Source organism: Tachyglossus aculeatus, chromosome 4 (assembly GCF_015852505.1).
Source record: "Tachyglossus aculeatus isolate mTacAcu1 chromosome 4, mTacAcu1.pri, whole genome shotgun sequence".
Classification (NCBI taxonomy): Eukaryota; Metazoa; Chordata; class Mammalia; order Monotremata; family Tachyglossidae; genus Tachyglossus; species Tachyglossus aculeatus.
This window is the reverse complement of record NC_052069.1, coordinates 92887393-92910371: the sequence shown is the minus strand read 5'-3', so window position 1 is coordinate 92910371 and position 22979 is coordinate 92887393. Positions and strand designations below refer to the sequence as shown.

The window sequence follows — 22979 nt, the reverse complement described above, 5'->3', positions numbered from 1 at the left end:
GTCGAGCAATTATCGGTGTAAACAATTCTCTTCGAAGGTAAATGCCTTTTTCAATTAACCACATCAACCGAATCCCCCAGAGAAACCTCTTTTCAGTTTAATCAGCATAGGGTAAAATTCAGATCGGGTAGTTCACGGGGCTAGTGTACTAAAATGAGTTTCTAAACTGAGCAGGAAAGGGATCCGATATTTTTCCCTAACACGACTCCAAAATAGAAAAACATCCCTTTGGAGGTCAATTATACGTCATATATTACGATGTCCCAAAGTATCTGCACTGATTGTCTTTTCTTCAAAAGATTTTTCATCTTGGTAGTCTGGCCCATTAAGGACAGTAAATTAATCACGTGGTAGGGCAAGAATTAACCTGATTTAATATGATTCATCCCAATGTAAGACTAGAACAATCTCTGCCTCCAAAGTTCCATTCAGTGTATTTTAGGATTTGCACTCAATGAAATCAATGGGACATTTCTGCCCCTTAAATAAAAGGCCACGGAGGCCCTGCAATATGAAGTTTGACTCTTTCTGAGCAACAAGAATCCCACACGAAGAGTTTTAGTTAATCAGAAAAAACTAGTTTTATGTGAAATACTAAAAACAAACTAGTTTCCGCATATCTGGTAAATGCTTGATGGGAAAGGAACAACACTTCAGTACCTACAGTATGAAACAACAAAAACCTAAAAAAAAAAAAAAATTCACACCTACCCTTATAATATACCAGATTCATGCTACATACCTAGGAAGCCATACCCTACAACTAGTCCAGTTTCACATTTCCGAACACCTGAGTCATTAAAAACATGTCTTTTTCCAGGGGAAAATTTAAAAATCTGGGCTTTTTTCTAAGCTAGTCAGGTTTAAAACTTAAAACACAAACTAAGACAACTTCCTTGAGAGGTGGATTTACAAAGCTGATCTCGAGTTTATTTTTTAAAGGAAAAGAGTCATTATAAAGCAAAGGCCACCTGTGTCACATTTGTACAATTGGAAATCCTAGCATTTTAAAGGAAAGACATAAATATATCCCCTTATTCTGAAAGCCTAATTGTGTATTATTATCTCAACCGAAACAAAAAGCCCCTCAAATCAATAATTTTAACAAGAAACATAAAATGGTCTAGATAGGATTGCAATGGAACAGCCCTTTTCTTGAAGAACTTGAAAGGGTAATGCCACTGTAAAGCAATTAGATCGCTAATCTCCCAACACCTGTTTTTATCCAAACCACTACCCATTAACTATTTTAGTATTTCCCTTTTGCTTTGCATATTACACAGCGTAAATAAAAATAGTATCTTAAGAGCACTTCATTCCCACAATGTAGGATTTAAGCTTGTTTGAATATGTATAAATGGCCCTGCAACAATTCAATGATTTACAAAAATACATTCAACCAAAAGTAAATGTTTGTATTTTAAAATAAAAAGGAAAGGGAAAACCAAATGGTCCCGTAATATATAAAAACACTGTTTATCATTTCTGGAAATATTTCCGAAGCAAAGCACATTCAAGAACATTGTTCATTAATCTGCATACTTGTTACTCATCTGTATCAATAAGATGCATACAATTATTCACAGACTTTAAATAAAGATGCTGAACAGAAAAATCTGAACTATTTTCTCGTTCAGAGGTGCACAAAAAATAAAAATAATCCTAAAGTGCAGCTCTACAGGCTATAACTGGCATAATAAACGGTAAAAGGTGCAGCCAAAATTGCATCTACATTTTAAATTTACTTCTACAACTAATACTTCTGACTTTAAAGAAAAAAAAAGGTAATCCATTGTGCAATTTGAAGAACTAGTGAGTTGGTTTGTGCCATTTTACAACCTGTAATTTTACACTTGCCTGGGCCCACTGTAAAAATTATTTTAGGAATCTGGCAAAGGGTCAGTCTTAACAAGTACAAACATTTTTTTTTTTTTTTACTAGAATCATACAATATTGATTCCCGGTCCGGAAAACGCTAAAGTCCTCTTGTTGCAGAATGCAGAACCACTGCCGTCTGCTTGGCTGCCTTTAAGAAGAGAGGTTTTCAGTTCCATTTCACAAGCTACAATGGCTGCGTTCAATTCCACTTGAGCTCGGTGAAGTACATAAAACATGAGGCCTATACTTATAAGAATCTGTGAAAAGAAGAAAAAACGTGACAGCTGAAAACACAGTGGGCAGAGAACAAGATTCTGAGTAAAAGAAACAGGCTTTCGGGTGGAAATTAAACAAATGAGAAACAGGTACCTGAAGGCTGACTGTGCCCAACCTTGATTCATTTGGATCTACCCCAGTGCTTGGAACAGTTCTTGGCGTATTGGCAAGTGCTTAGCCAGAACTATTATTATATTCCGCTTCGCCCCAAATTACGGACCGCTCACCCTCCTACCCTAGTAGATGGATGTTTTCTTCTAAAAAAAAAAAATCTCAGAATCACCTCCCAATGGAAACATTCTCAATCGCCTCCACTGGACCTCAGAAGCACGCCAGCTCTCTCTGGAGAAACACGGCCACAGAGCGGTGCTTCGGCGGCGTACTACATGGAGCTCAGTTTCTCATCCCCATTTTACAGATGAGGTAACGGAGGTCCAGGGGATTTAAGTGACTTGCCCAAGGTCACCCCGCAGACAAGTGGTGGAGCTGGGACTAGAACCCAGTTCCTTCTGATTCCCAGGCCCTATCCACTAGGCCACATTGTTTTTAATCGTGTGGGTTCCCTCCTTCAGCATCCCAGTGACCGGCCCACAGACCAATCAAACAATGGCATCGAGAGCAGGCAAAACAGGCCCCTCTCACTTTCTACAGGCAGGAAGAGGCAAGGATCTTCCTGAGAGGGAGATCCTCTTGGTGCGGTTCTGAATTAATTGGTCCGGGTGCTGGAGTACATATGTACACATTTTGTACATATTTATTACTCTATTTATTTATTTATTTATTTTACTTGTACATAGCTATTCTATTTATTTTATTTTGTTAGTACGTTTGGTTTTGTTCTCTGTCTCCCCCTTTTAGACTGTGAGCCCACTGCTGGGTAGGAACTGTCTCTATATGTTGCCAATTTGTACTTCCCAAGCGCTTAGTACAGTGCTCTGCACCTAGTAAGCACTCAATAAATACGATTGATGATGATGATGGAGTCCAGGGTCAGCTAAGGGCCCACCGGAATGGGCTGGAAGGGCTTTGGCAGCATTTAAGCAAGTCAATCGCGGTTATTGAGTGATTTACCTTGTGCAGAGCACTGTACTAAGTGCTTGAGTGTACACAGTACAACAGACCCACTCTGCCCACAAAGATCTGACAGTCTAGAGGGGATCTTCAAGGATACCCACGGTTTCATACATACAACTTCCACTCAATTCTGGGTGATGAGGATATACAACATTTCATTTTTTTTTAAGAGTACTATGAACTCTTGCTCCCAAATACATTTCAGGTAACGGAAGTCAAAATAACCAATTGTTATTTCAAGGGAAGTACAAAATTTCTTTTTTTTTGGCCAATGTAAAAAAAAAATCACCATAACCTTGACTTTTTCCATGAAAAAGCACATAGAAAATGAATTCTGAATCTATTTTAGGAGATCTTTTATGATTACAGTACAGCTCCACCGGAAACGTGGCAGCAGGATACTGACTGTAACCTTTCAGTTACAGTCCAGTAGACATAACTCAATTATGGTTCAAACTAATCTAATCACCTGATCCATTGACTGGTCTCATGATTAAATTAGGGAGGCAGAAAAGCCTAGAGGAAAGGGCAAGGAAGAACATGGAACTCGGAGTCAGGACACCTGGATTCTTCTCCCAGATACATCACTGGCCTGCTGTGTGACCTTGGCAAGTCACATCCTCTACCTCAGTTTCCTTATCTGTACAATGGGAATAAAATATCTGCTCCCCCAGCCTCTTTGATTACGAGTCCTCTTTGGGACAGGGGCTGTCTGATCTTCCCTAGTACTCAGCTCGGTGTTTTGACCTGCAGTGTGCATTTAAAACCATTATTGTGCGGCTAGTATTTTTTTCAATCCTATAAATTTACTTCAGTGATACCGCCTCACCTTATTAACTTCTCACATAAGCTTTGGGAAGTAGGTAATGGATCAAGTGCATTTTTTTGGTGAACTCCCTCAGTGAGTTTTTTCTAAGTCACGTATGTTATTCGCTCATATGGAAATATTTTACTAATCAATCTCATTCTCTTAGATAAGTCTTCTCGAAATAATCATAAATTATACTAAGCTCTTAGCCAAAACTCTTATTACACATCATAAATAAGCAATCAGCCACCAGGACTTGGAATGGAGTGTATTACATTTACTGCCCGAGGAACATTACGGAATTTTTCAGGAAACTTCAGTTTGCCTGAAATTATCTAAATTCAACGTTTCCATTAACAGCCCCATCTTTTGCAAATGTTCAAAAGAAATTATAACATGTGGCTTTGAAAACTACTGCAAAAATCACCCAACCACATCCCATAGAAGGGTCTACACAGCAATCGTAGCCACAAGGCAAAAAGGGAGCATTTGATTCAGTAGCCTGGCTACTCCTATTAACTTTTTGTTGGAGACGACCCATCACCAAATTAACCTGGACGCTTATGGTCAAAAGTTGAACTAAGATCAAAATTTGAGGGAATATTCCTAGCAGAATAAAATATTTGAGTCAAAGGTTTTCCTCATATCTTCAAAAACGTATTTTGCAAAAGCTATGTTGTCAGAGCAAAACTTACCTGTAAACTAAAAACAAAATATCCGCTAACATTCTGCTCTGCAATGACATCTTCCATTGTCCGCAAAGTCGTTCCCAAGTACGAATTTAGAAGCTGGGTGGGAAGTAGCCCAACTGAAGAAGCCATCAGATAATTGGGTAACGATAGATTTGTAATCTGAAGGAGATTAAAAAATAAGAAATGCATCAATTATTTTTACATGGAATCCAAATCACCACGAACGACTCTGTCTACATACCTAGAGAAGCCAGACCATTCATTCAACAGTACTTTTTGAGTGCCTGTATGCAGAACTCTATATTATTGATTGAGTTTAAGGTTGACAATGAAAACAGTATAAGATAAAGTGCCTGACCTCAAGGAATTTACAATCTAATGAGGCAGACGGAACAAAATTGTAAAGATTCACCGGCAGGGGTGCGGGGGAATGGGAGGAGGAAAACATCTGGTATTCATCTGGTACAACAAGAGTATGGAAAACTGCCAGAATTCAAGACACTATTTCAGCCATCTCAATTCCAGTGCAAGAATGGCGTGGGAACCACGATTATTACTATTCAATGGCTTTTTAATCGGGGAAGAGCACACAGATAATTCATTCAGATTAAAGGTTAAGAAAGTTTAAAATACATATTTTAATCGAATGATTTCTGGAAGACAACCTTAAAAATTTAAATACCCATTTTTAAAATAATTATAAAACCTCTAAGGAAAATTCCATAGCTTCTATAAGGATCTTCTTCTTCTGAGCGTATATTATGTGAACTCCCCCCCACACCACAACTTTACACTTTTAAAAGCTTATTTCAATCAATCAAAAATACTCAAAGGATCCCTTCCCCACAGCACCTGAATATGTGTATATATGTTTGTACATATTTATTACTCTATTTATTCTACTTGTACATATCTATTCTATTTATTTTGTTAACATGTTTGGTTTTGTTCTCTGTCTCCCCCTTCTAGACTGTGAGCACATTGTTGGGTAGGGACTGTCTCTATATGTTGCCAACTTGTACTTCCCAAGCGCTTAGTACAGTGCTCTGCACACAGTAAATGCTCAATAAATACAATTGACTGATTGATTGATTGTGATGGCAAGAGCCATCTTGTCTAGAAGCAAGTCTCCAAATCTTATTCCAGATAGTCAAGTCCCCTCAGGGATCCCAGCACTCTTGCCCCTTTACCTGTTGATTTATTTATCCATTTGTGTTGATTTTTCTCTCTACTCTCCCCACTTTTTAACTTTTTTTTTTTTTTTTTGGTCACTTCAAGTTAGCTTACTTATTCGAATCAGCTTGCCCCTTCTTTATCTCACTGATTTCCTACTCCAGTCCAGCCTGCACACTTTGGTTTTCTAGTGCCGGCTTGCTCGCGGTGCCTGCCTCGGCCGCCAATCCCTTTCAATCAATCAATCGTATTTATTGAGCGCTTACTATGTGCAGAGCACTGTACTAAGCGCTTGGGAAGCACAAATTGGCAATATATAGAGACAGTCCCTACCCAACAGTGGGCTTTCCTAGCTGCTCCCTTCGACCTGGATCTCCCTCCTCCTCCACAGACTGAAGACCACCACTCTCCCGAACTTCCAAGCCTAATTAAAATCCCATCTCCTCCAAGAGGTCTTCCCTGACTCACTCTCCTTTCTGCACTGCCTCTGTACTTGCATCTATACCCTTTAAGACCTCGATATTCCCTCCAACCTCAGTCCCGCTTATGGACATTTTAGCCGTAACTTAACTTCTAGACTGTGAGCCCGTTGTTGGATAGGGACCGACTCTATATGTTGCCGACTTGTACTTCCCAAGTGCTTAGTACAGTGCTCTGCACACAGTAAGCGCTCAATAAAAATAAATGAATGAATTTATATTATCGCCTGTCTCTCCCTCAAGACTGTAAGCTCCTTGTGGTTAAAGGACGTGTCTGTACTCTCCCAAGAGCTTAGTACAGTGCCCTGCACCCAGGAAATGCTGACTAAACACCACCAATTGATTCTGTTTACTTGATTTGATTTTCCCTACTGTGAAGGATTTGTTGTGCATATTTTCATTTTACATAAAGCATCTGACTACAGCATGGGTATTGCAGGTAAGTACTGGTTATAGCATTCTTTGAGCTGAGCACCCACTGGGTGGCAATGCAGTTTTAAACACTTGAGAAGTACAAAACTGAAAGTGACACTTTCCCTGCCGACAAGGAGCTTACACTCCCACAAGGGAGTTAAGCACAAAAACAAATATTTATAAATGGAGTAAACAAAGTAACCGCCTCTCCCCTCTCGGTCAACTCTCTCTCCTACCTGATTAATAATAGTAATACTAATCAGGATGACGATACCATAGTGATTCTGAAGTGTCAAGCACTATTCTAAGCTCTGAGGTGGATACAAGATAATAATATAAAGAAGTCTAATAATGATGAGAATACTTAAGTGACTGTGATGCATCAAGCACTATCCTAACCTCTGAGGCAGATATAAGATTAACAGGTTGGGCACAGTTCCTGTCCCACATGGGGCTCACCGTTTAAGTAGGAGGGAGTAGGATTTAATCCCCACTTTACAGATGAGGAAACTGAGGTACCGGGGATAGTAATAATAATTGTGGTATTTGTTATGTGCTTACGATGTGTCAGGCACTGTACTAAGCACTGGGGTGGATACAAGCAAATCGGGTTGGACACAGTCCCTGTCCCACATGGGGCTTACGGTCAATCCCCATTTTCACAGATGAGGTTCCTGAGGTCCATCAATCAATCGTACTTATTGAGCACTTACTGTGTGCAGAGCACTGTACTAAGCGCTTGGGAAGTACAAGTCGGCAACACATAGAGACGGTCCCTACCCAACAGCGAGCTCACAGTCTAAAAGGGGGAGACAGAGAACAAAACCAAACATACTAACAAAATAAAATAGATTAGATATGTACAAGTAAAATAAATACATAAATAGAGTATATACATATATACAGGTGTTGTGGGGAAGGGAAGGAGGTAAGATGAGGGGGATACAGAGGGGGACGAGGGGGAGAGGAAGGAAGGGGCTCAGTCTGGGAAGGCCTCCTGGAGGAGGTGAGCTCTCAGTAGGGCCTTGAAGGGAGGAAGAGAGCTAGCTTGGCGGATGGGCAGAGGGAGGGCATTCCAGGCCCGGGGGAGGACGTGGGCCGGGGGGCGATGGCGGGACAGGCGAGAATGAGGTATGGTGAGGAGATTAGTGGCAGAGGAGCGGAGATGGTGGGCTGGGCTGTAGAAGGAGAGAAGGGAGGTGAGGTAGGAGGGCACGAGGTGATGGACAGCCTTGAAGCCCAGGGTGAGGAGTTTCTGCCTGATGCGCAGATTGATTGGTAGCCACTGGAGATTTTTGAGGAGGGGAGTAACATGCCCAGAGCGTTTCTGCACAAAGACAATCTGGGCAGCAGCATGAAGTATGGATTGAAGTGGGGAGAGACACGAGGATGGGAGATCAGAGAGAAGGCTGGTGCAGTAGTCCAGACGGGACAGGATGAGAGCTTGAACGAGCAGGGTAGCGGTTTGGATGGAGAGGAAAGGGCGGATCTTGGCAATGTTGCGGAGCTGAGACCGGCAGGTTTTGGTGATGGCTTGGATGTGAGGGGTGAATGAGAGAGCGGAGTCGAGGATGACACCAAGGTTGCGGGCTTGTGAGACGGGAAGGATGGTAGTGCCGTCAACAGAGATGGCTCAGGGGGGTCGCGTAACTAGTTAGCATGCCAGAGTCTCGTTCGTCATCGGAATTAACCAGACAAATCGCTCCACCAACTAAGAACGGCCATGCACCAGAGGTCCAGAGAAGTGAAGTGACTGGCCTAAAGCCACACGGCAGACACGTGGCGGAGCCTGGATTAGAACCCATGACCTTCTGATTTCCAGGCTCGTGGCTCTATCTGGTACCCCAGGTTGCCCAAGATCACAGAGCAGACCAGTGGCAGAACCAGGATTAGAACCCAGGTCCTCTGAAAGCCAGGCCCATGTTCTTTCCACGCTGCTTCCCTTACTGCGTATTTATCTCCCTGATTTACGACAAGCCAACACACCCCCTGCCCAGATCCTCCCCCTGACCTGAAACTCCCTCCCCCTTCATATCCCACAAATTACCGCTCCCTCCACGTTCAAAGTGTTATTAAAAGCACATCTCCAAAAGGCCTTCCCTGCTGAAGACCTTCCTTCGCCTTCTTGCCCGCCCTTCTGTGTCACCTAGGAACTTGGGTCTGTCTGTGCTCCTGAAGCATGTTGATACTCACCCCACCCCAAGAGAAGCAGTGTGGCTCGGTGGAAAGAGCCCGGGCTTTGGAGTCAGAGGTCATGGGTTCAAATCCCGGCTCTGCCAATTGTCAGCTGTGTGACTTTGGGCAAGTCACTTCACTTCTCTGTGCCTCAGTTACCTCATCTGTAAAATGGGGATGAAGATTGTGAGCCCCCATGGGACAACCTGATCACCTTGTAACCTCCCCAGTGCTTAGAACAGTGCTTTGCACACAGTAAGCGCTTAATAAATGCCATTATAATCCCACAGTTTTAATGTACATATCCTCACGCTCTCCCATTTCCCTTATCTATATTTATTTCAATATCTTTCTCCCTCACTAGATTGTCGACTCGTTGAGGACGGGGATCCCGTCTACCAACTCTTATCGCATTTACTCTGTACAGTAAGTGTTCAATAAAGACGGGCGATTGAGAAGAAGCATGGCCTAGTGGAAAAAGCACAGGCCTGAAAGTCATAGGACCTGGGTTCTAATTCCGGCTCCACTACTTGTCTGCTGTGCGTCCTCGGGCCAGTCACTTCATTTCTCTGGGCCTCAGTTTCCTCATCTGTAAAATGGGGATTAAGACTGTGAGCTCCATGGGGGACAGGGACTGTATCCCACCCAACTATCTTTTATCTACCCCGGCGCCTGGCACGTAGCAAGAGCTTAACAAACGCCACCACTATTATTATTATTGAGCGTAGAATTTTAAAGTTAGCAGATGTCCCTTTTTGCCAAGGAACAAAACCAGTTGTACCCTGGGGGTAGGTCTGTACTGGTGACACATATGCTATCAAAATATCAAATGGATTTCACTGGCAAAAGAGATCACAGTCACAACTTCGCTCCAAAAAACACAAATGCCTGATTAATTGCTTAGTGTTCAGTTAAATCACGCCCACTGCCACTTGCGGTCTGACAAACCGACCTACCAACATTTCCACACTGTAGCTTTCCCCATTTCCGATTAGAGAACTGAATTTTTTTTTTTTTTTTTTGAGGAGACAACTATTTGGATTTGGCCCCAGCACACCCAAAGATCTACCAGGCAAATCCTTCATCCATCTTCACAATCCCAAACAAACGTCTCCCCAGGCTCAGCACCATCATCGGTGGGATTCACTGGGCGCCTAGTCTACGCAAAGCACTGGCCTAAGCACTCGGGCATTAGTAGACCCGTCAATCATGTAGTAGATGCCTACTGAGTTCAACTCTGGAGATCTTTTCCTGATTTATTTGGTCAGCTGTTAGCACGGGAATCTCGGAAAGAAAGTTACGGAATCGTCAAGTTTCCCAAAGTAACTTGGGCCGTGGGGATGGGGCGGAGCACCCTCTGCGGGCCAGGCTACGGACCCGGGGCCCTGGCTGGGGATGCTCAAGTCCACACACTCACTCATCGGCAGTGGTATTTACTGAGCACCTACTGCGCACGGAGCACTGTACTAAGTGTTTGGGAGAGTACAATATGACAGCACTGGCAGACACCATCCCTCCCACGACGGGCAGCGAATCAATCCCCCCAATGGCATTTGCTGGGGGCTCCCTGTGTGCAGAGCATCGTGCTCAGTACAATGCTCTGCACACAGTAAGCGCTCAATAAATACGACTGAATGAATGCTAAGCGCTCGGGAGAGCACGCTACAAGAAGTGGAGAATCCCTTCCCCAAATGGCATTTGCTGGGCAGTCGCTGCACACACAGCACTGCGCTAAGCACTTGGGAGGATCCAAGAGGACAGAGTTGGCAGGCACTGGACTGCCCGCAAGGGGAAGCGAATCCCTCCCCCAGATGGCATTTTCTGGGCGCTCCCTGCGTGCAGAGCACTGCGCTAAGCGCTCTGGAGAGTAGGCTACAAGGGGCGGAGAATCCCTCCCCCAAAGGGAATTGGCTGGGCAGTCGCTGCGTGCAGAGTACTGCGCTAAGCACTTGGGAGGATACTTGGGAGCTCTCTTCCTCCCTTCAAGGCCCTGCTGAGAGCTCACCTCCTCCAGGAGGCCTTCCCAGACTGAGCCCCTTCCTTCCTCTCCCCCTCGTCCCCCTCTCCATCCCCCCATCTTACCTCCTTCCCTTCCGCACAGCACCTGTATATATGTATATATGGTTGTACATACTTATTACTCTATTTATTTATTTATTTTACTTGTACATATCTATCCTATTTATTTTATTTTGTTAGTATGTTTGGTTTTGTTCTCTGTCTCCCCCTTTTAGACTGTGAGCCCACTGCTGGGTAGGGACTGTCTCTATATGTTGCCAATTTGTACTTCCCAAGCGCTTAGTACAGTGCTCTGCACATAGTAAGCGCTCAATAAATACAATTGATGATGATGATGATGATGATGATGATGAAGAGGAAAGAGTTGGCAGGCACTGGCCTGCCCACAAGGGGAAGGGAACCCTTCCCCCAACTGGCATTTTCTAGGCGCTCTCAGTGTGCAGAGCTCTGCGCTAAGCACTTGGGAGAGTGGGCTACAAGGGGCGGAGAATCCCTCCCCAGATGGCATTGTCTGGGTGCTCCCTGCATGCGGAGCACTGCTCTAAGCGCTTGGGAGAGTGGGCTACAAGGGGCGGAGAATCCCTCTCCCAAAGGGAATTGGCTGGGCGCTCCCAGCGCGCAGAGCCCTGTGCTAAGCGCTTGGGAGAGTGGGCTACAAGGGGTGGCGTATCCCTCCCCAAAATGGCATTGGCTGGGGGCTCCCTGCGTGCAGAGCCCTGCGCTGAGCACTTGAGAGAGTGGGCTACAAGGGGTGGAGAATCCCTCCCCCAAATGGCATTTTCTGGGCGCTCCCTGCGTGCAGAGCCCTGCGCTAAGCGCTTGGGAGAGTGGGCTACAAGGGGCAGCGAATCCCTTTCCCAAATGGCATTCTCTGGGCACTCCCTGCGTGCAGAGCCCTGCGCTAAGCGCTTGGGAGAGTGGACGACAAGAGGCGGGGAATCCTTCTCCCAACTGGCATTGGCTGGTCGCTCCCAGGATGCAGAGCACTGCTCTGAGCACTTGGGAGAGTGGGCTACAAGGGGAGGAGAATCCCTCGCCCAAATGGCATTGGGTGGGTGCTCCCTGTGTGCAGAGCACTGCGCTAAGCATTTGGGCGGATACAATATGACCGAGTTGGCAGGCACACAAGGGGCAGTGAATCAATCCCCCAGATGGCATTGGGTGGGGCGCTCCCAGCAGGCAGAGCCCTGTGCTAAGCGCTTGGGAGAGTAGGCCACAAGGGATGGCGAATCCCTCCCCCAACTGACACTGGGTGGGCGCTCCCTGCGTGCAGAGCACTACGCTAAGCGCTTGGGAGAGAACGCTACAAGGAGCAGTGAATCAAGCCCCCGATGGTATTTTCTGGGCGCTCCCAGCGTGCAGAGCCCTGCGCTAAGCACTTGGGGAGAACGCTATAAGGGGCGGAGAATCCCTTTCCCAACTGGCGTTTTCTGGTCACTCCCAGATCCCTCCACAGATGATAATAATGTTGGTATTTGTTAAGCGCTTACTACGTGCAAAGCACTGCTCTAAGCGCTGGGGAGGTTACAAGTTGATCGGGCTGTCCCACGGGGGGGCTCACGGTCTTAATCCCCATTTTACAGATGAGGTAACTGAGGCACAGAGAAGTCAAGTGACTTTGCCCAAAGTCACACAGCGGACAAGTGGCGGAGCCGGGATTTGAACCCACGACCTCTGACTCCAAAGCCCGGGCTCTTTCCGCTGAGCCACGCTGCTTCTGGCATTGTCTGGGTGCTCCCTGCATGCAGAGCCCTGCGCTAAGCGCTTGGGAGAGTGGGCTACAAGGGGCGGAGAATCCCTCCCCCAAAGGGAATTGGCTGGGCGCTCCCAGCGTGCAGAGCCCTGCGCTAAGCGCTTGGGAGAGTGGGCTACAAGGGGCGGAGAATCCCTCTCCCCAAGGGCACTGGCTGGTTGCTCCCTGCGTGCTGAACCCTGAGCTAAGCGCTTGGGAGAGTGGGCAACAAGAGGAGAATCCCTCCTGCAAAGGGCATGGGGGGGGGGGGCGGGGGCTGCGGTGTGCGGAGCCCTGTGCTAAGCGCTTCGGAGACTGGACTATAAGGGGCGGAGAATACCTGCCCCAGTTGGCATTGGGTGGGAGCTCCCTGCGTGCGGAGCCCTGCGCTGAGCACTTGGGAGAGTGGACTACAAGGGGCAGAGAATCCCTCCCACAAAGGGCACTGGGTGTGGGGGGGGGGGGGGGGGGCGCTCCCACGGTGCAGAGCCCTGCGCTAAGCGCTTGAGAGAGTGGGCTATAAGGGGCGGAGAATCCCTCTCCCAGATGGCACTGGCTGGGCGTTCCCAGCGTGCAGAGCCCTGCGCTAGGCACTTGGGAGAGAAGGCCACAAGGGGAGGCGAGTCCTTCCCCCAAATGGTATTTTCTGGGCGCTCCCCACGTGTGGAGCCCTGCTTAAGTAAGCGCATGGCAGAGAACGCCGCAAGGGACGGTGAATCCCTCTCCCAACTGGCATTGGGTTGGAGCCCCCTGCCGTGCGGAGCCCTGCGCTAAGCGCTTGGGAGAGAATGCTGCTAAGGGTGGAGAATCCCTCTACCACCTGGCATTGGGTGGGAGCTCCCTGCGTGAGGAGCCCTGCGCTAAGCGCTTGGGAGAGTGGGCTACAAGGGGCGGAGAATCCATCTCCCAACTAGCACTGGGTGGGAACTCAGTGCGTGCGGAGCCCTGCGCTAAGCGCTTGGGAGAGTGGGCTATAAGGGGCGGAGAATCCCTCTCCCAAATGGCATGGGGGGCAGGGGGGAGGGCGCTCCCTGCGTGCAGAGCCCTGTGCTAAGCGCTTGGAGAGAACGCTACAAGGGGCGGAGAATCCCTCCCACAAAGAACATTGGGGGGGCGCTCCCTGTGTGCGGAACCCTGCGCTAAGCGCTTGGGAGAGTGGGCGACAAGTGGCGGCGAATCTCTCTCCCAAATGGCATTGGCTGGGTGTTCCCAAGGTGCAAAGCCCTGTGCTAAGTGCTTGGGAGAGAACGCTACAAGGGGTGGTGAATCCCTCCTGCAAAGGGCATTGGGGGGGACGCTCCCTGCGTGTAGAACCCTGTGCTAAGCGCTTGGGAGAGTGGGCGACAAGGGGCGGCGAATCCCTTTCCCAGATGGCATTGGCTGGGGGTTCACAGGGCATAGAGCCCTGTGCTAAGCACTTGGGAGAGTAGACCACAAGGGGTGGAGAGTCCCTCCCCCAAATGGCATTTTCTGGGCGCTCCCTGCGTGCAGAGCCCTGTGCTAAGGGCTAGGGAGAGTGGGCGACAAGGGGCGGAGAAGCCCTTTCCAACTGGCACTGGGTGGGAGCTCCCTGCGTGTGAAGCCCTGCGCTAAGCGATTAGGAGAGAACGCTACAAGGGCCGGTGAATCAATCCCCGGATGGCATTTTCACATCCAAGCCGTCACCAAAACCTGCCGGTCTCAGCTCCGCAACATTGCCAAGATCCGCCCTTTCCTCTCCATCCAAACCGCTACCCCGCTCGTTCAAGCTCTCATCCTATCCCATCTGGACTACTGCATCAGCCTTCTCTCTGATCTCCCATCCTCGTGTCTCTCTCCACTTCAATCCATACTTCATGCTGCTGCCCGGATTATCTTTGTCCAGAAACGCTCGGGGCATATCACTCCCCTCCTCAAAAATCTCCAGTGGCTACCAATCAATCTGCGCATCAGGCAGAAACTCCTCACCCTGGGCTTCAAGGCTGTCCATCCCCTCGCCCCCTCCTACCTCACCTCCCTTCTCTCCTTCTCCAGCCCAGCCCGCACCCTCCGCTCCTCCGCCGCTAATCTCCTCACCGTACCTCATTCTCGCCTGTCCCGCCATCGACCCCCGGCCCACGTCATCCCCCGGGCCTGGAATGCCCTCCCTCTGCCCATCCGCCAAGCTAGCTCTCTTCCTCCCTTCAAGGCCCTACTGAGAGCTCACCTCCTCCAGGAGGCCTTCCCAGACTGAGCCCCTTCCTTCCTCTCCCCCTCGTCCCCCTCTCCATCCTGCCCACCCCACCTCCTTCCCTTCCCCACAGCACCTGTATATACGTATATGTGTTTGTACATATTTATTACTCTATTTACTTATTTATTTTACTTGTACATATCTATTCTATTTTGCTAATATGTTTGGTTTTGTTCTCTGTCTCCCCCTTTTAGACTGTGAGCCCACTGTCGGGTAGGGACTGTCTCTATATGTTGCAAATTTGTACTTCCCAAGCGCTTAGTACAGTGCTCTGTACATAGTAAGTGCTCATTAAATACGATTGATGATGATGATGATGACGATTTTCTGGGCGGTCGCTGCGTGCAGAGCCCTGCGCTAAGCGCTTGGGAGAGTGGGCAACAAGGGGTGGAGAATCCCTCTCCAACTGACACTGGGTGGGAGCTCCCTGCGTGCGAAGCACTGAGCTAAACGCTTGGGAGAGAATGCTACAAGGGGCAGAGAATCCCTCCCGCAAAGGGCACTGGGGGGGGGGGGGGGGGGGGGGCGCTCCCTGCGTGCGGAGCCCTGCACTAAGCGCTTGGGAGAGTGGGCGACAAGAAGCGGAGAATCCCTCTCCCCAAGGGCATGGGGGGGGGGGGGGGGGGGGGCGCTCCCTGTGTGAAGAGCCCTGTGCTAAGCGCTTGGGAGAGAACCCTACAAGGGGCAGTGAGTCAAACTCCCAGATGGCATTTTCTGGGCGGTCGCTGCGTGTAGAGCCCTGCGCAAAGCGCTTGGGAGAGTGGGCGACAAGGGGCGGGGAATCACTCTCCAACTGGCACTGGGTGGGAGTTCCCTGCATGCGAAGCCCTGCGCTAAGCACTTGGGAGAGTGGGTGACAAGGGGTGGCGAATCCCTCTCCCAAATGGCATTGGCTGGGTGTTCCCGGGGCGCAGAACCCTGTGCTAGGCGCTTGGGAGAGTGGGCCACAAGGGGCGGCGAGTCCCTCCCCCAAATGGCATTTTCTGGGTGCTCCCTGTGTGCAGAGCCCTGCGCTAAGCGCTTGGGAGAGAATGCTACAAGGGACGGTGACTCAATCCCCTAGAAGGCATTTTCTGGGCGGTCGCTGCGTGCAGAGCCCTGAGCTAAGCGCTTGGGAGAGTGGGAGACAAGGGGCGGAGATTCCCTCGCCAACTGGCACTGGGTGGGAGCTCCCTGCGTGCGAAGCCCTGCACTAAGCGCTTGGGAGAGAACGCTACAAGGGGCAGAGAATCCCTCCCTCAAAGGGCATTGGGTGGGGTGGGGGTCGCTCCCTGTGTGCAGATCCCTGCGCTAAGCGCTTGGGAGAGTGGGCGACAAGGGGCGGCGAGTTCCTCCCCCAAATGGCATTTTCTGGGCGCTTCCTGCGTGCAGAGCCCTGTGCTAAGGGCTTGGACGAGTGGGCGACAAGGGGCGGAGAATCCCTCTCCCCAAGGGCATGGGGGGGGGCGCTCCCTGCGTGAAAAGCCCTGTGCTAAGCGCTTGGGAGAGAACGCTACAAGGGGCGGTGAATCAATTCCCCAGATGGCATTTTCAGGGGCGACGAATCCCTCCCGCAAAGGGCACTGCGGTGGCGGGGCGGGGGGCGGCAGGCCCTGTGTGTGGAACCCTGCGCTAAGCGCTTGGGAGAGTGGGCGACAAGGGGCGGCGAATCCCTCTCCCAAATGACATTGGCTGGGTGTTCCCAGCGCACACAGCCCTGTGCTAAGCGCTTGGGCTTGGGAGAGAACGCTACAAGGGGCGGTGAATCAATCCCCTAGATGGCCTTTTCTGGGTGGTCGCTGCGTGCAGAGCCCTGCTCTAAGCGCTTGGGAGAGTGGGCGTCAAGGGGCGGAGAATCCCCCTCCAACTGGCATTAGGGGTGGAGAATCCCTCTCCCACCTAGCATTGGGTGTAGAGCTCCCTACGTGCGAAGCCCTGCGCTAAGCGCTTGGGAAAGAACGCTACACGGGGCGGAGAATCCCTCCCGCAAAGGGCATGGGGGGAGGTCGCTCCCTGCGTGCGGAGCCCTGCGCTAAGCGCTTGGGAGAGTGGGCGACAAGGGCCGGAGAATCTCTCTCTCCCCAAGGGCATGGGGGTGGGTGCTCCCTGCGTGCAGAGCCCTGTGCTAAGCACTTGGGAGAGAACGCTACAAGGGGCGGTGCATCAATCCCCTGGTGGGCATTTTCTGGGCAGTCGCTGCGTGCAGAGCCCTGTGCTAAGCGCTTGGGAGAGTAGGCCAAAAGGGATGGTGAGTCCCTCCCCCAAATGGCATTTTCTGGGGGCTCCCTGTGTGCGGAGCCCTGCGCTAAGCGCTTGGACGAGTGGGCTACAAGGGGCGGAGAATCCCTCTCCCCAAGGGCATGGTGGGGGGGGCACTTCCTGCGTACAGAGCCCTGTGCTAAACGCTTGGGAAAACACACTACAAGGGGCAGTGAGTCAATCCCCCGGATGGTATTTTCTGGACGAACGCTGGGTGCAGAGCCCTGCGCTAAGCGCTTGGGAGGGTGGGCGACAAGGGGCGGAGAATCCCTCTCCAACTGGCACTGGGAGAGAACGCTACAAGGGGCAGGGAATCCCTCCCGCAAATGGCACTTGGGGGTCGCTCCCGGCGCGTGCGGAGCCCTGCGCTAAGTGCTTGGGAGAGTGGGCGACAAGGGGCGGAGAATCCCTCTCCCCAAGGGCCTGGTGGGGGGGGGGGGGGGGGGGAGGGCTCCCTGCGTGCAGAGCCCTGTGCTAAGCGCTTGGGAGAGAACACTGCAAGGAACGATGAATCAATCCCCCGGATGGCATTTTCTGGGCGGTCGCTGCGTGCAGAGCACTGCGCTAAGCGCTTGGGAGAGTGGGCCACAAGGGGCGGGGAATCAATCCCCCGGAAGGCATTTTCTGGGCAGTCGCTGCGTGCAGAGCCCTGCGCTAAGCGCTTGGGAGAGTAGGCCAAAAGGGCTGGTGAGTCCCTCCCACAAATGGCATTTTCTGGGCACTCCATGTGCGCGGAGCCTGTGCTAAGCACTTGGGCGAGTGGACTACAAGGGGTGGAAAATCCCTCTCCCCAAGGACATATGAGGGGGGCGCTCCGTGCGTGCAGAGCCCTGTGCTAAACGCTTGGGAGAACACGCTGCAAGGGGCGGTGAATCAATCCCCTAGATGGCATTTTCTGGGCGGTCGCTGCGTGCAGAGCCCTGCTCTAAGCGCTTGGGAGAGTGGGCGACAAGGGGTGGAGAATCCCCCTCCCCAAGGGCATTGGCTGGGTGTTCCCGGGGCGCAGAGCCCTGTGCTAAGCGCTTAAGAGAGAAGGCTACAAGGGACAGTGAGTCAATCCCCCAGATGGCATTTCTCCCCCTTCTAGCCTGTGAGCCCGCTGTTGGGTAGGGACCGTCTCTATGTGTTGCCGACTTGTGCTTCCCAAGCGCTTAGTACAGTGCTCTGCACACAGTAAGCGCTCAATAAATATGATTGATTTATTTCTGGGCAGTCGCTGCGTGCAGAGCCCTGCGCTAAGCGCTTGGGAGAGTGGGCGACAAGGGGCGGAGAATCCCTCTCCAACTGGCACTGGGTGGGAGCTCCCTGAGTGAGCTTGGGAGAGCAGGCTACCAGGGGCGGAGAATCGATCCCCCAGGGGGCATTTCCTGGGCGGTCGCTGCGTGCGGAGCCCTGCGCTAAGCGCTTGGGAGGGAACGCTACAAGGGGTGGAGAATCCCTCCCTCCAAGGGCATGGGGGGGGGGGGGCGGTCCCTGCGTGCGGAGCCCTGCGCTAAGCGCTTGGGAGAGTGGGAGACAAGGGGCGGAGAATCCCTCTCCCACATGGCATTGGCTGGGTGTTCCCAGGGCGCAGAGCCCTGTGCTAAGCGTTTGGGAGAGTGGGCTACAAGAGGCAGAGAATCCCCCTCCCCAAAGGCATGAGGTGGGGGGCGCTTCCTGCGTGCAGAGCCCTGTGCTACGCGCTTGGGAGAGAACGCTACAAGGGGCGGTGAATCAATCCCCTAGATGGCATTTTCTGGGCGGTCGCTGCGTGCAGAGCCCTGTGCTAAGCGCTTGGGAGGAAACGCTACAAGGGGCGGAGAATCCCTCCCTCCAAGGGCATGGCGGGGGGGGGGAGGGGCTGCTCCCTGCGTGCGGAGCCCTGCGTTAAGCGCTTGGGAGAGTGGGCGACAAGGGGCGGGGAATCCCTCTCCCAAATGGCATTGGTGGGGTGTTCCCAAAGCGCAGAGCCCTGTGCTAAGCGCTTGGGAATCCCCCTCCCAAAGGCATGGGGGGGGGGGGGCGCTCCCTGCGTGCAGAGCCCTGTGCTAAGCGCTTGGGAGAGAACGCTACAAGGGGCGGTGAATCAATCCCCCGGAAGGCATTTTCTGGGCGATCGCTGCGTGCAGAGCCCTGCGCTAAGCGCTCGGGAGAGTGGGCCAAAAGGGGTGGCGAGTCCCTCCCCCAAATGGCATTTTCTGGGCGATCGCTGCGTGCGGAGCCCTGCGCTAAGCGCTTGGGAGAGGGGGCGGCAAGGGGCGGGGAATCCCTCTCCCCAAGGGCATTGGGGGGGGGGGGGGCGCTCCCTGCGTACAAAGCCTTGTGCTAAACGCTTGGGAAAACACGCTACAAGGGCCGGTGAGTCAATCTCCCAGATGGCATTTCTGGGAGGTCGCTGCGTGCAGAGCCCTGCGCTAAGCGGTTGGGAGAGTGGGCCACAAGGGGCGGGGAATCCCTCTCCAACTGGCACTGGGTGGGAGCTCTCTGTGTGCGGAACCCTGCGCTAAGCGCTTGGGAGAGTGGGCGACAAGAGGCGGAGATTCCCTCTCCCCACTGGCACTGGGTGGGAGCTCCCTGCGTGCGAAGCCCTGTGCTAAGCGCTTGGGAGAGAACGCTACGAGGGGCGGAGAATCCCTCTCCCCAAGGGCATGGGGGGGGGGGGGGGCGCTCCCTGCGTGCGGAGCCCTGCGCTAAGCGCTTGGGAAAGCACGCTACATACAAGGGGCGGTGAATCAATCCCCCGGATGGTATTTTCTGGGCGATCGCTGCGTGCAGAGCCCTGCGCTAAGCGCTTGGGAGAGGGGGCGGCAAGGGGCGGGGAATCCCTCTCCCAAATGGCATTAGGTGGGAGGTCCCTGGGTGCAGAACCCCGCGCTAAGCGCTGGGGCGAGAAGAGGCGGCGAGGGGCCGGGCATCGCAACGCGTCCCCTCCCCCCGGGCTCACGGGTCCGGGCTCGCGGGACTCACCGAGAAGAGGGCGTTCTGCAGGCCGAAGGGGATGGGGGTGAGGCGGGCCAGGGCGACGAGGCGCAGGCCCCCGCTGCCGCTGACGACGCGGACCAGGGCGGCCAGCCGGCGGCTGCGGGCCAGGGCGCGGGCGGCCGGCGCCCCCAGCAGCCGGCGGCAGGCCAGGTGGGCGGCCGCCGTGCCCAGCAGCCCGCCCGCCACCAGCAGCCCCGCGCCCGCCGCGAAGCCGTACAGGTAGCCGGCCGACACGCTCAGCGCCAGGTAGCCCCAGCCGCACGGGAACGACACGGCCACGAAGCCCAGCACGAAGAGCAGCGGGCCCAGCGGGCGGCCCAGGCCCTCCAGCCACAGCAGCGCCGGCCGCACCGACGGCCGCGCCACGGACACGACCCCCACCCCGGCGGCGCCCAGCGCGCCCAGCGCCACCAAGCCGCGGAGCCAGCGCGGGACCCGGCGGCAGCAGCAGCGGCAGCGGCAGCGGCACCGCCACCGGCCACCGCGGCGGCGGGCGGCGGGCTGGGGCGGCTCCGGCCCGGCCCCCTCCGCGGAGCCCCGCATCCCCCCGCCCCCCTCCGCCCGCGGGGCTCAGCCCGCTCGGCCGCCCGTGGCGGCGGGGCCCTCGGGGCGGGACCGCGGGCCGCGCATGGCCGGCTCGGGCGGCGGCGGCGCCCGGCACTGGCGCCTCCGGCCGCGGCGCCCGGGACCGTCGCGGGCCCCCGCCCTGGACACGCCCCTTTCCCGGACGTCGCCCCCCCCCCCTTGTCGCGTCGGCCAATAGCACCGCCCTCTCCCCAGCCCCGCCCCTCACCACGGCCAATCGGGAGCGTTGCCTCGCCGAGCCACGCCCCTTTTCGCGACGGCCCAGAGCGCCGCCCCGCCCCTTTCCCCCGCCCGAGCGACGCCGTCGCCCCGCCCCCTTTTCGCGTCGGCCAATCGAGCCACGCCGTCGCCCCGCCCCTTTCCGCGACTGCCCGAGCGCCGCCCCGCCCCTTTCCCGCCCGAGCAACGCCGTCGCCCCGCCCCCTTTTCGCGTCGGCCAATCGAGCCACGCCGTCGCCCCGCCCCTTTCCGCTCTCTGGACCCCACCCATCTTTCGGAGCGCCTCACACCCCACCTCGCCGCCCTCTCCTCTCTACCCAGTCTTGATGATGAGATTACTGCTCTCAACTCTACCCTCTGGACTCAGCTAGACTCGCTCGCTCCCCTTTCCCTTCGCCGCTCTCGCACCACTAACCCCCAGCCCTGGATCACTGCCACTGTCCGCCTCCTTCGCTCTTATGCTCGAGCTGCCGAACGCTGCTGGCGAAAGTCTAAACACCATGCCAACCTCGTTCACTTCAAGTTTATCCTTTCCTGCCTTAACTCAGCCCTCTCTTCTGCCAGACAAAACTATTTCTCCTCCCTTATTGACACCCATGCCCATCACCCCCGCCAGCTCTTCCGTACATTCAACTCCCTCCTCAGGCCCCCGGTTCCTCCCCCTCCTCCTTCCCTCACCCCCAACGATCTGGCCTCCTACTTCATTAACAAAATTCAATCCATCAGGTCCGACCTCCCCAAAGTCTCTTCCCCCCTTTCTCCAACCCCCCGGCTCTCAACACTCTCTGCTACTCTCCCATCCTTCCCAGCGGTATCCTCAGAGGAGCTCTCCTCCCTCCTCTCAAGTGCTACTCCGGCCACCTGTGCTTCTGACCCCATTCCCTCTCATCTTATGAAATCTCTCGCTCCATCCCTTCTCCCCTCCTTAACTTCCATCTTCAACCGCTCACTCTCCACTGGTTCCTTCCCCTCTGCCTTCAAACATGCCCATGTCTCTCCCATCCTAAAAAAACCCTCTCTTGACCCCACCTCACCTTCTAGTTATCGCCCCATATCCCTCCTACCATTCCTTTCCAAACCCCTTGAACGAGTTGTCTACACGCGCTGCCTAGAATTCCTCAGCAACAACTCTCTCCTCGACCCCCTCCAGTCTGGCTTCCGTCCCCTTCATTCCACGGAAACTGCGCTCTCAAAGGTCACCAATGACCTCCTGCTTGCCAAATCCAACGGCTCATACTCTGTCCTAATCCTCCTCGACCTCTCAGCTGCCTTCGACACTGTGGACCACCCCCTTCTCCTCAACACGTTATCTGACCTTGGCTTCACAGACTCCGTCCTCTCCTGGTTCTCCTCTTATCTCTCCGGTCGTTCTTTCTCAGTCTCTTTGGCAGGCTCCTCCTCCCCCTCCCATCCTCTTACTGTGGGGGTTCCCCAAGGTTCAGTGCTTGGTCCCCTTCTGTTCTCAATCTACACTCACTCCCTTGGTGACCTCATTCGCTCCCACGGCTTCAACTATCATCTCTACGCTGATGACACCCAGATCTACATCTCTGCCCCTGCTCTCTCCCCCTCCCTCCAGGCTCGCATCTCCTCCTGCCTTCAGGACATCTCCATCTGGATGTCCGCCCGCCACCTAAAGCTCAACATGTCGAAGACTGAGCTCCTTGTCTTCCCTCCCAAACCCTGCCCTCTCCCTGACTTTCCCATCTCTGTTGACGGCACTGCCATCCTTCCCGTCTCACAAGCCCGCAACCTTGGTGTCATCCTCGACTCCGCTCTCTCATTCACCCCTCACATCCAAGCCGTCACCAAAACCTGCCGGTCTCAGCTCCGCAACATTGCCAAGATCCGCCCTTTCCTCTCCATCCAAACCGCTACCCTGCTAATTCAAGCTCTCATCCTATCCCGTCTGGACTACTACACTAGCCTTGTCTCTGATCTCCCATCCTCGTGTCTCTCTCCACTTCAATCCATACTTCATGCTGCTGCCCGGATTATCTTTGTCCAGAAACACTCTGGACATATTACTCCCCTCCTCAAAAAC

At 53.1% G+C, this 22979-nt stretch overlaps 1 protein-coding gene across 1 annotated transcript; it reads right to left on the bottom strand.

Annotated features, from left to right (window-relative positions):
- Positions 1 to 1943: 1943 nt before the first annotated feature.
- Positions 1944 to 20674, bottom strand: TMEM64 (transmembrane protein 64). Its single transcript, XM_038745644.1, has 3 exons — positions 20117 to 20674; positions 4732 to 4887; positions 1944 to 2135 (listed from the first exon to the last, which is right to left on the bottom strand). The coding sequence occupies exons 1-3, from the start codon at positions 20672 to 20674 to the stop codon at positions 1944 to 1946; spliced, it is 906 nt and encodes a 301-aa protein (XP_038601572.1).
- Positions 20675 to 22979: the final 2305 nt, after the last annotated feature.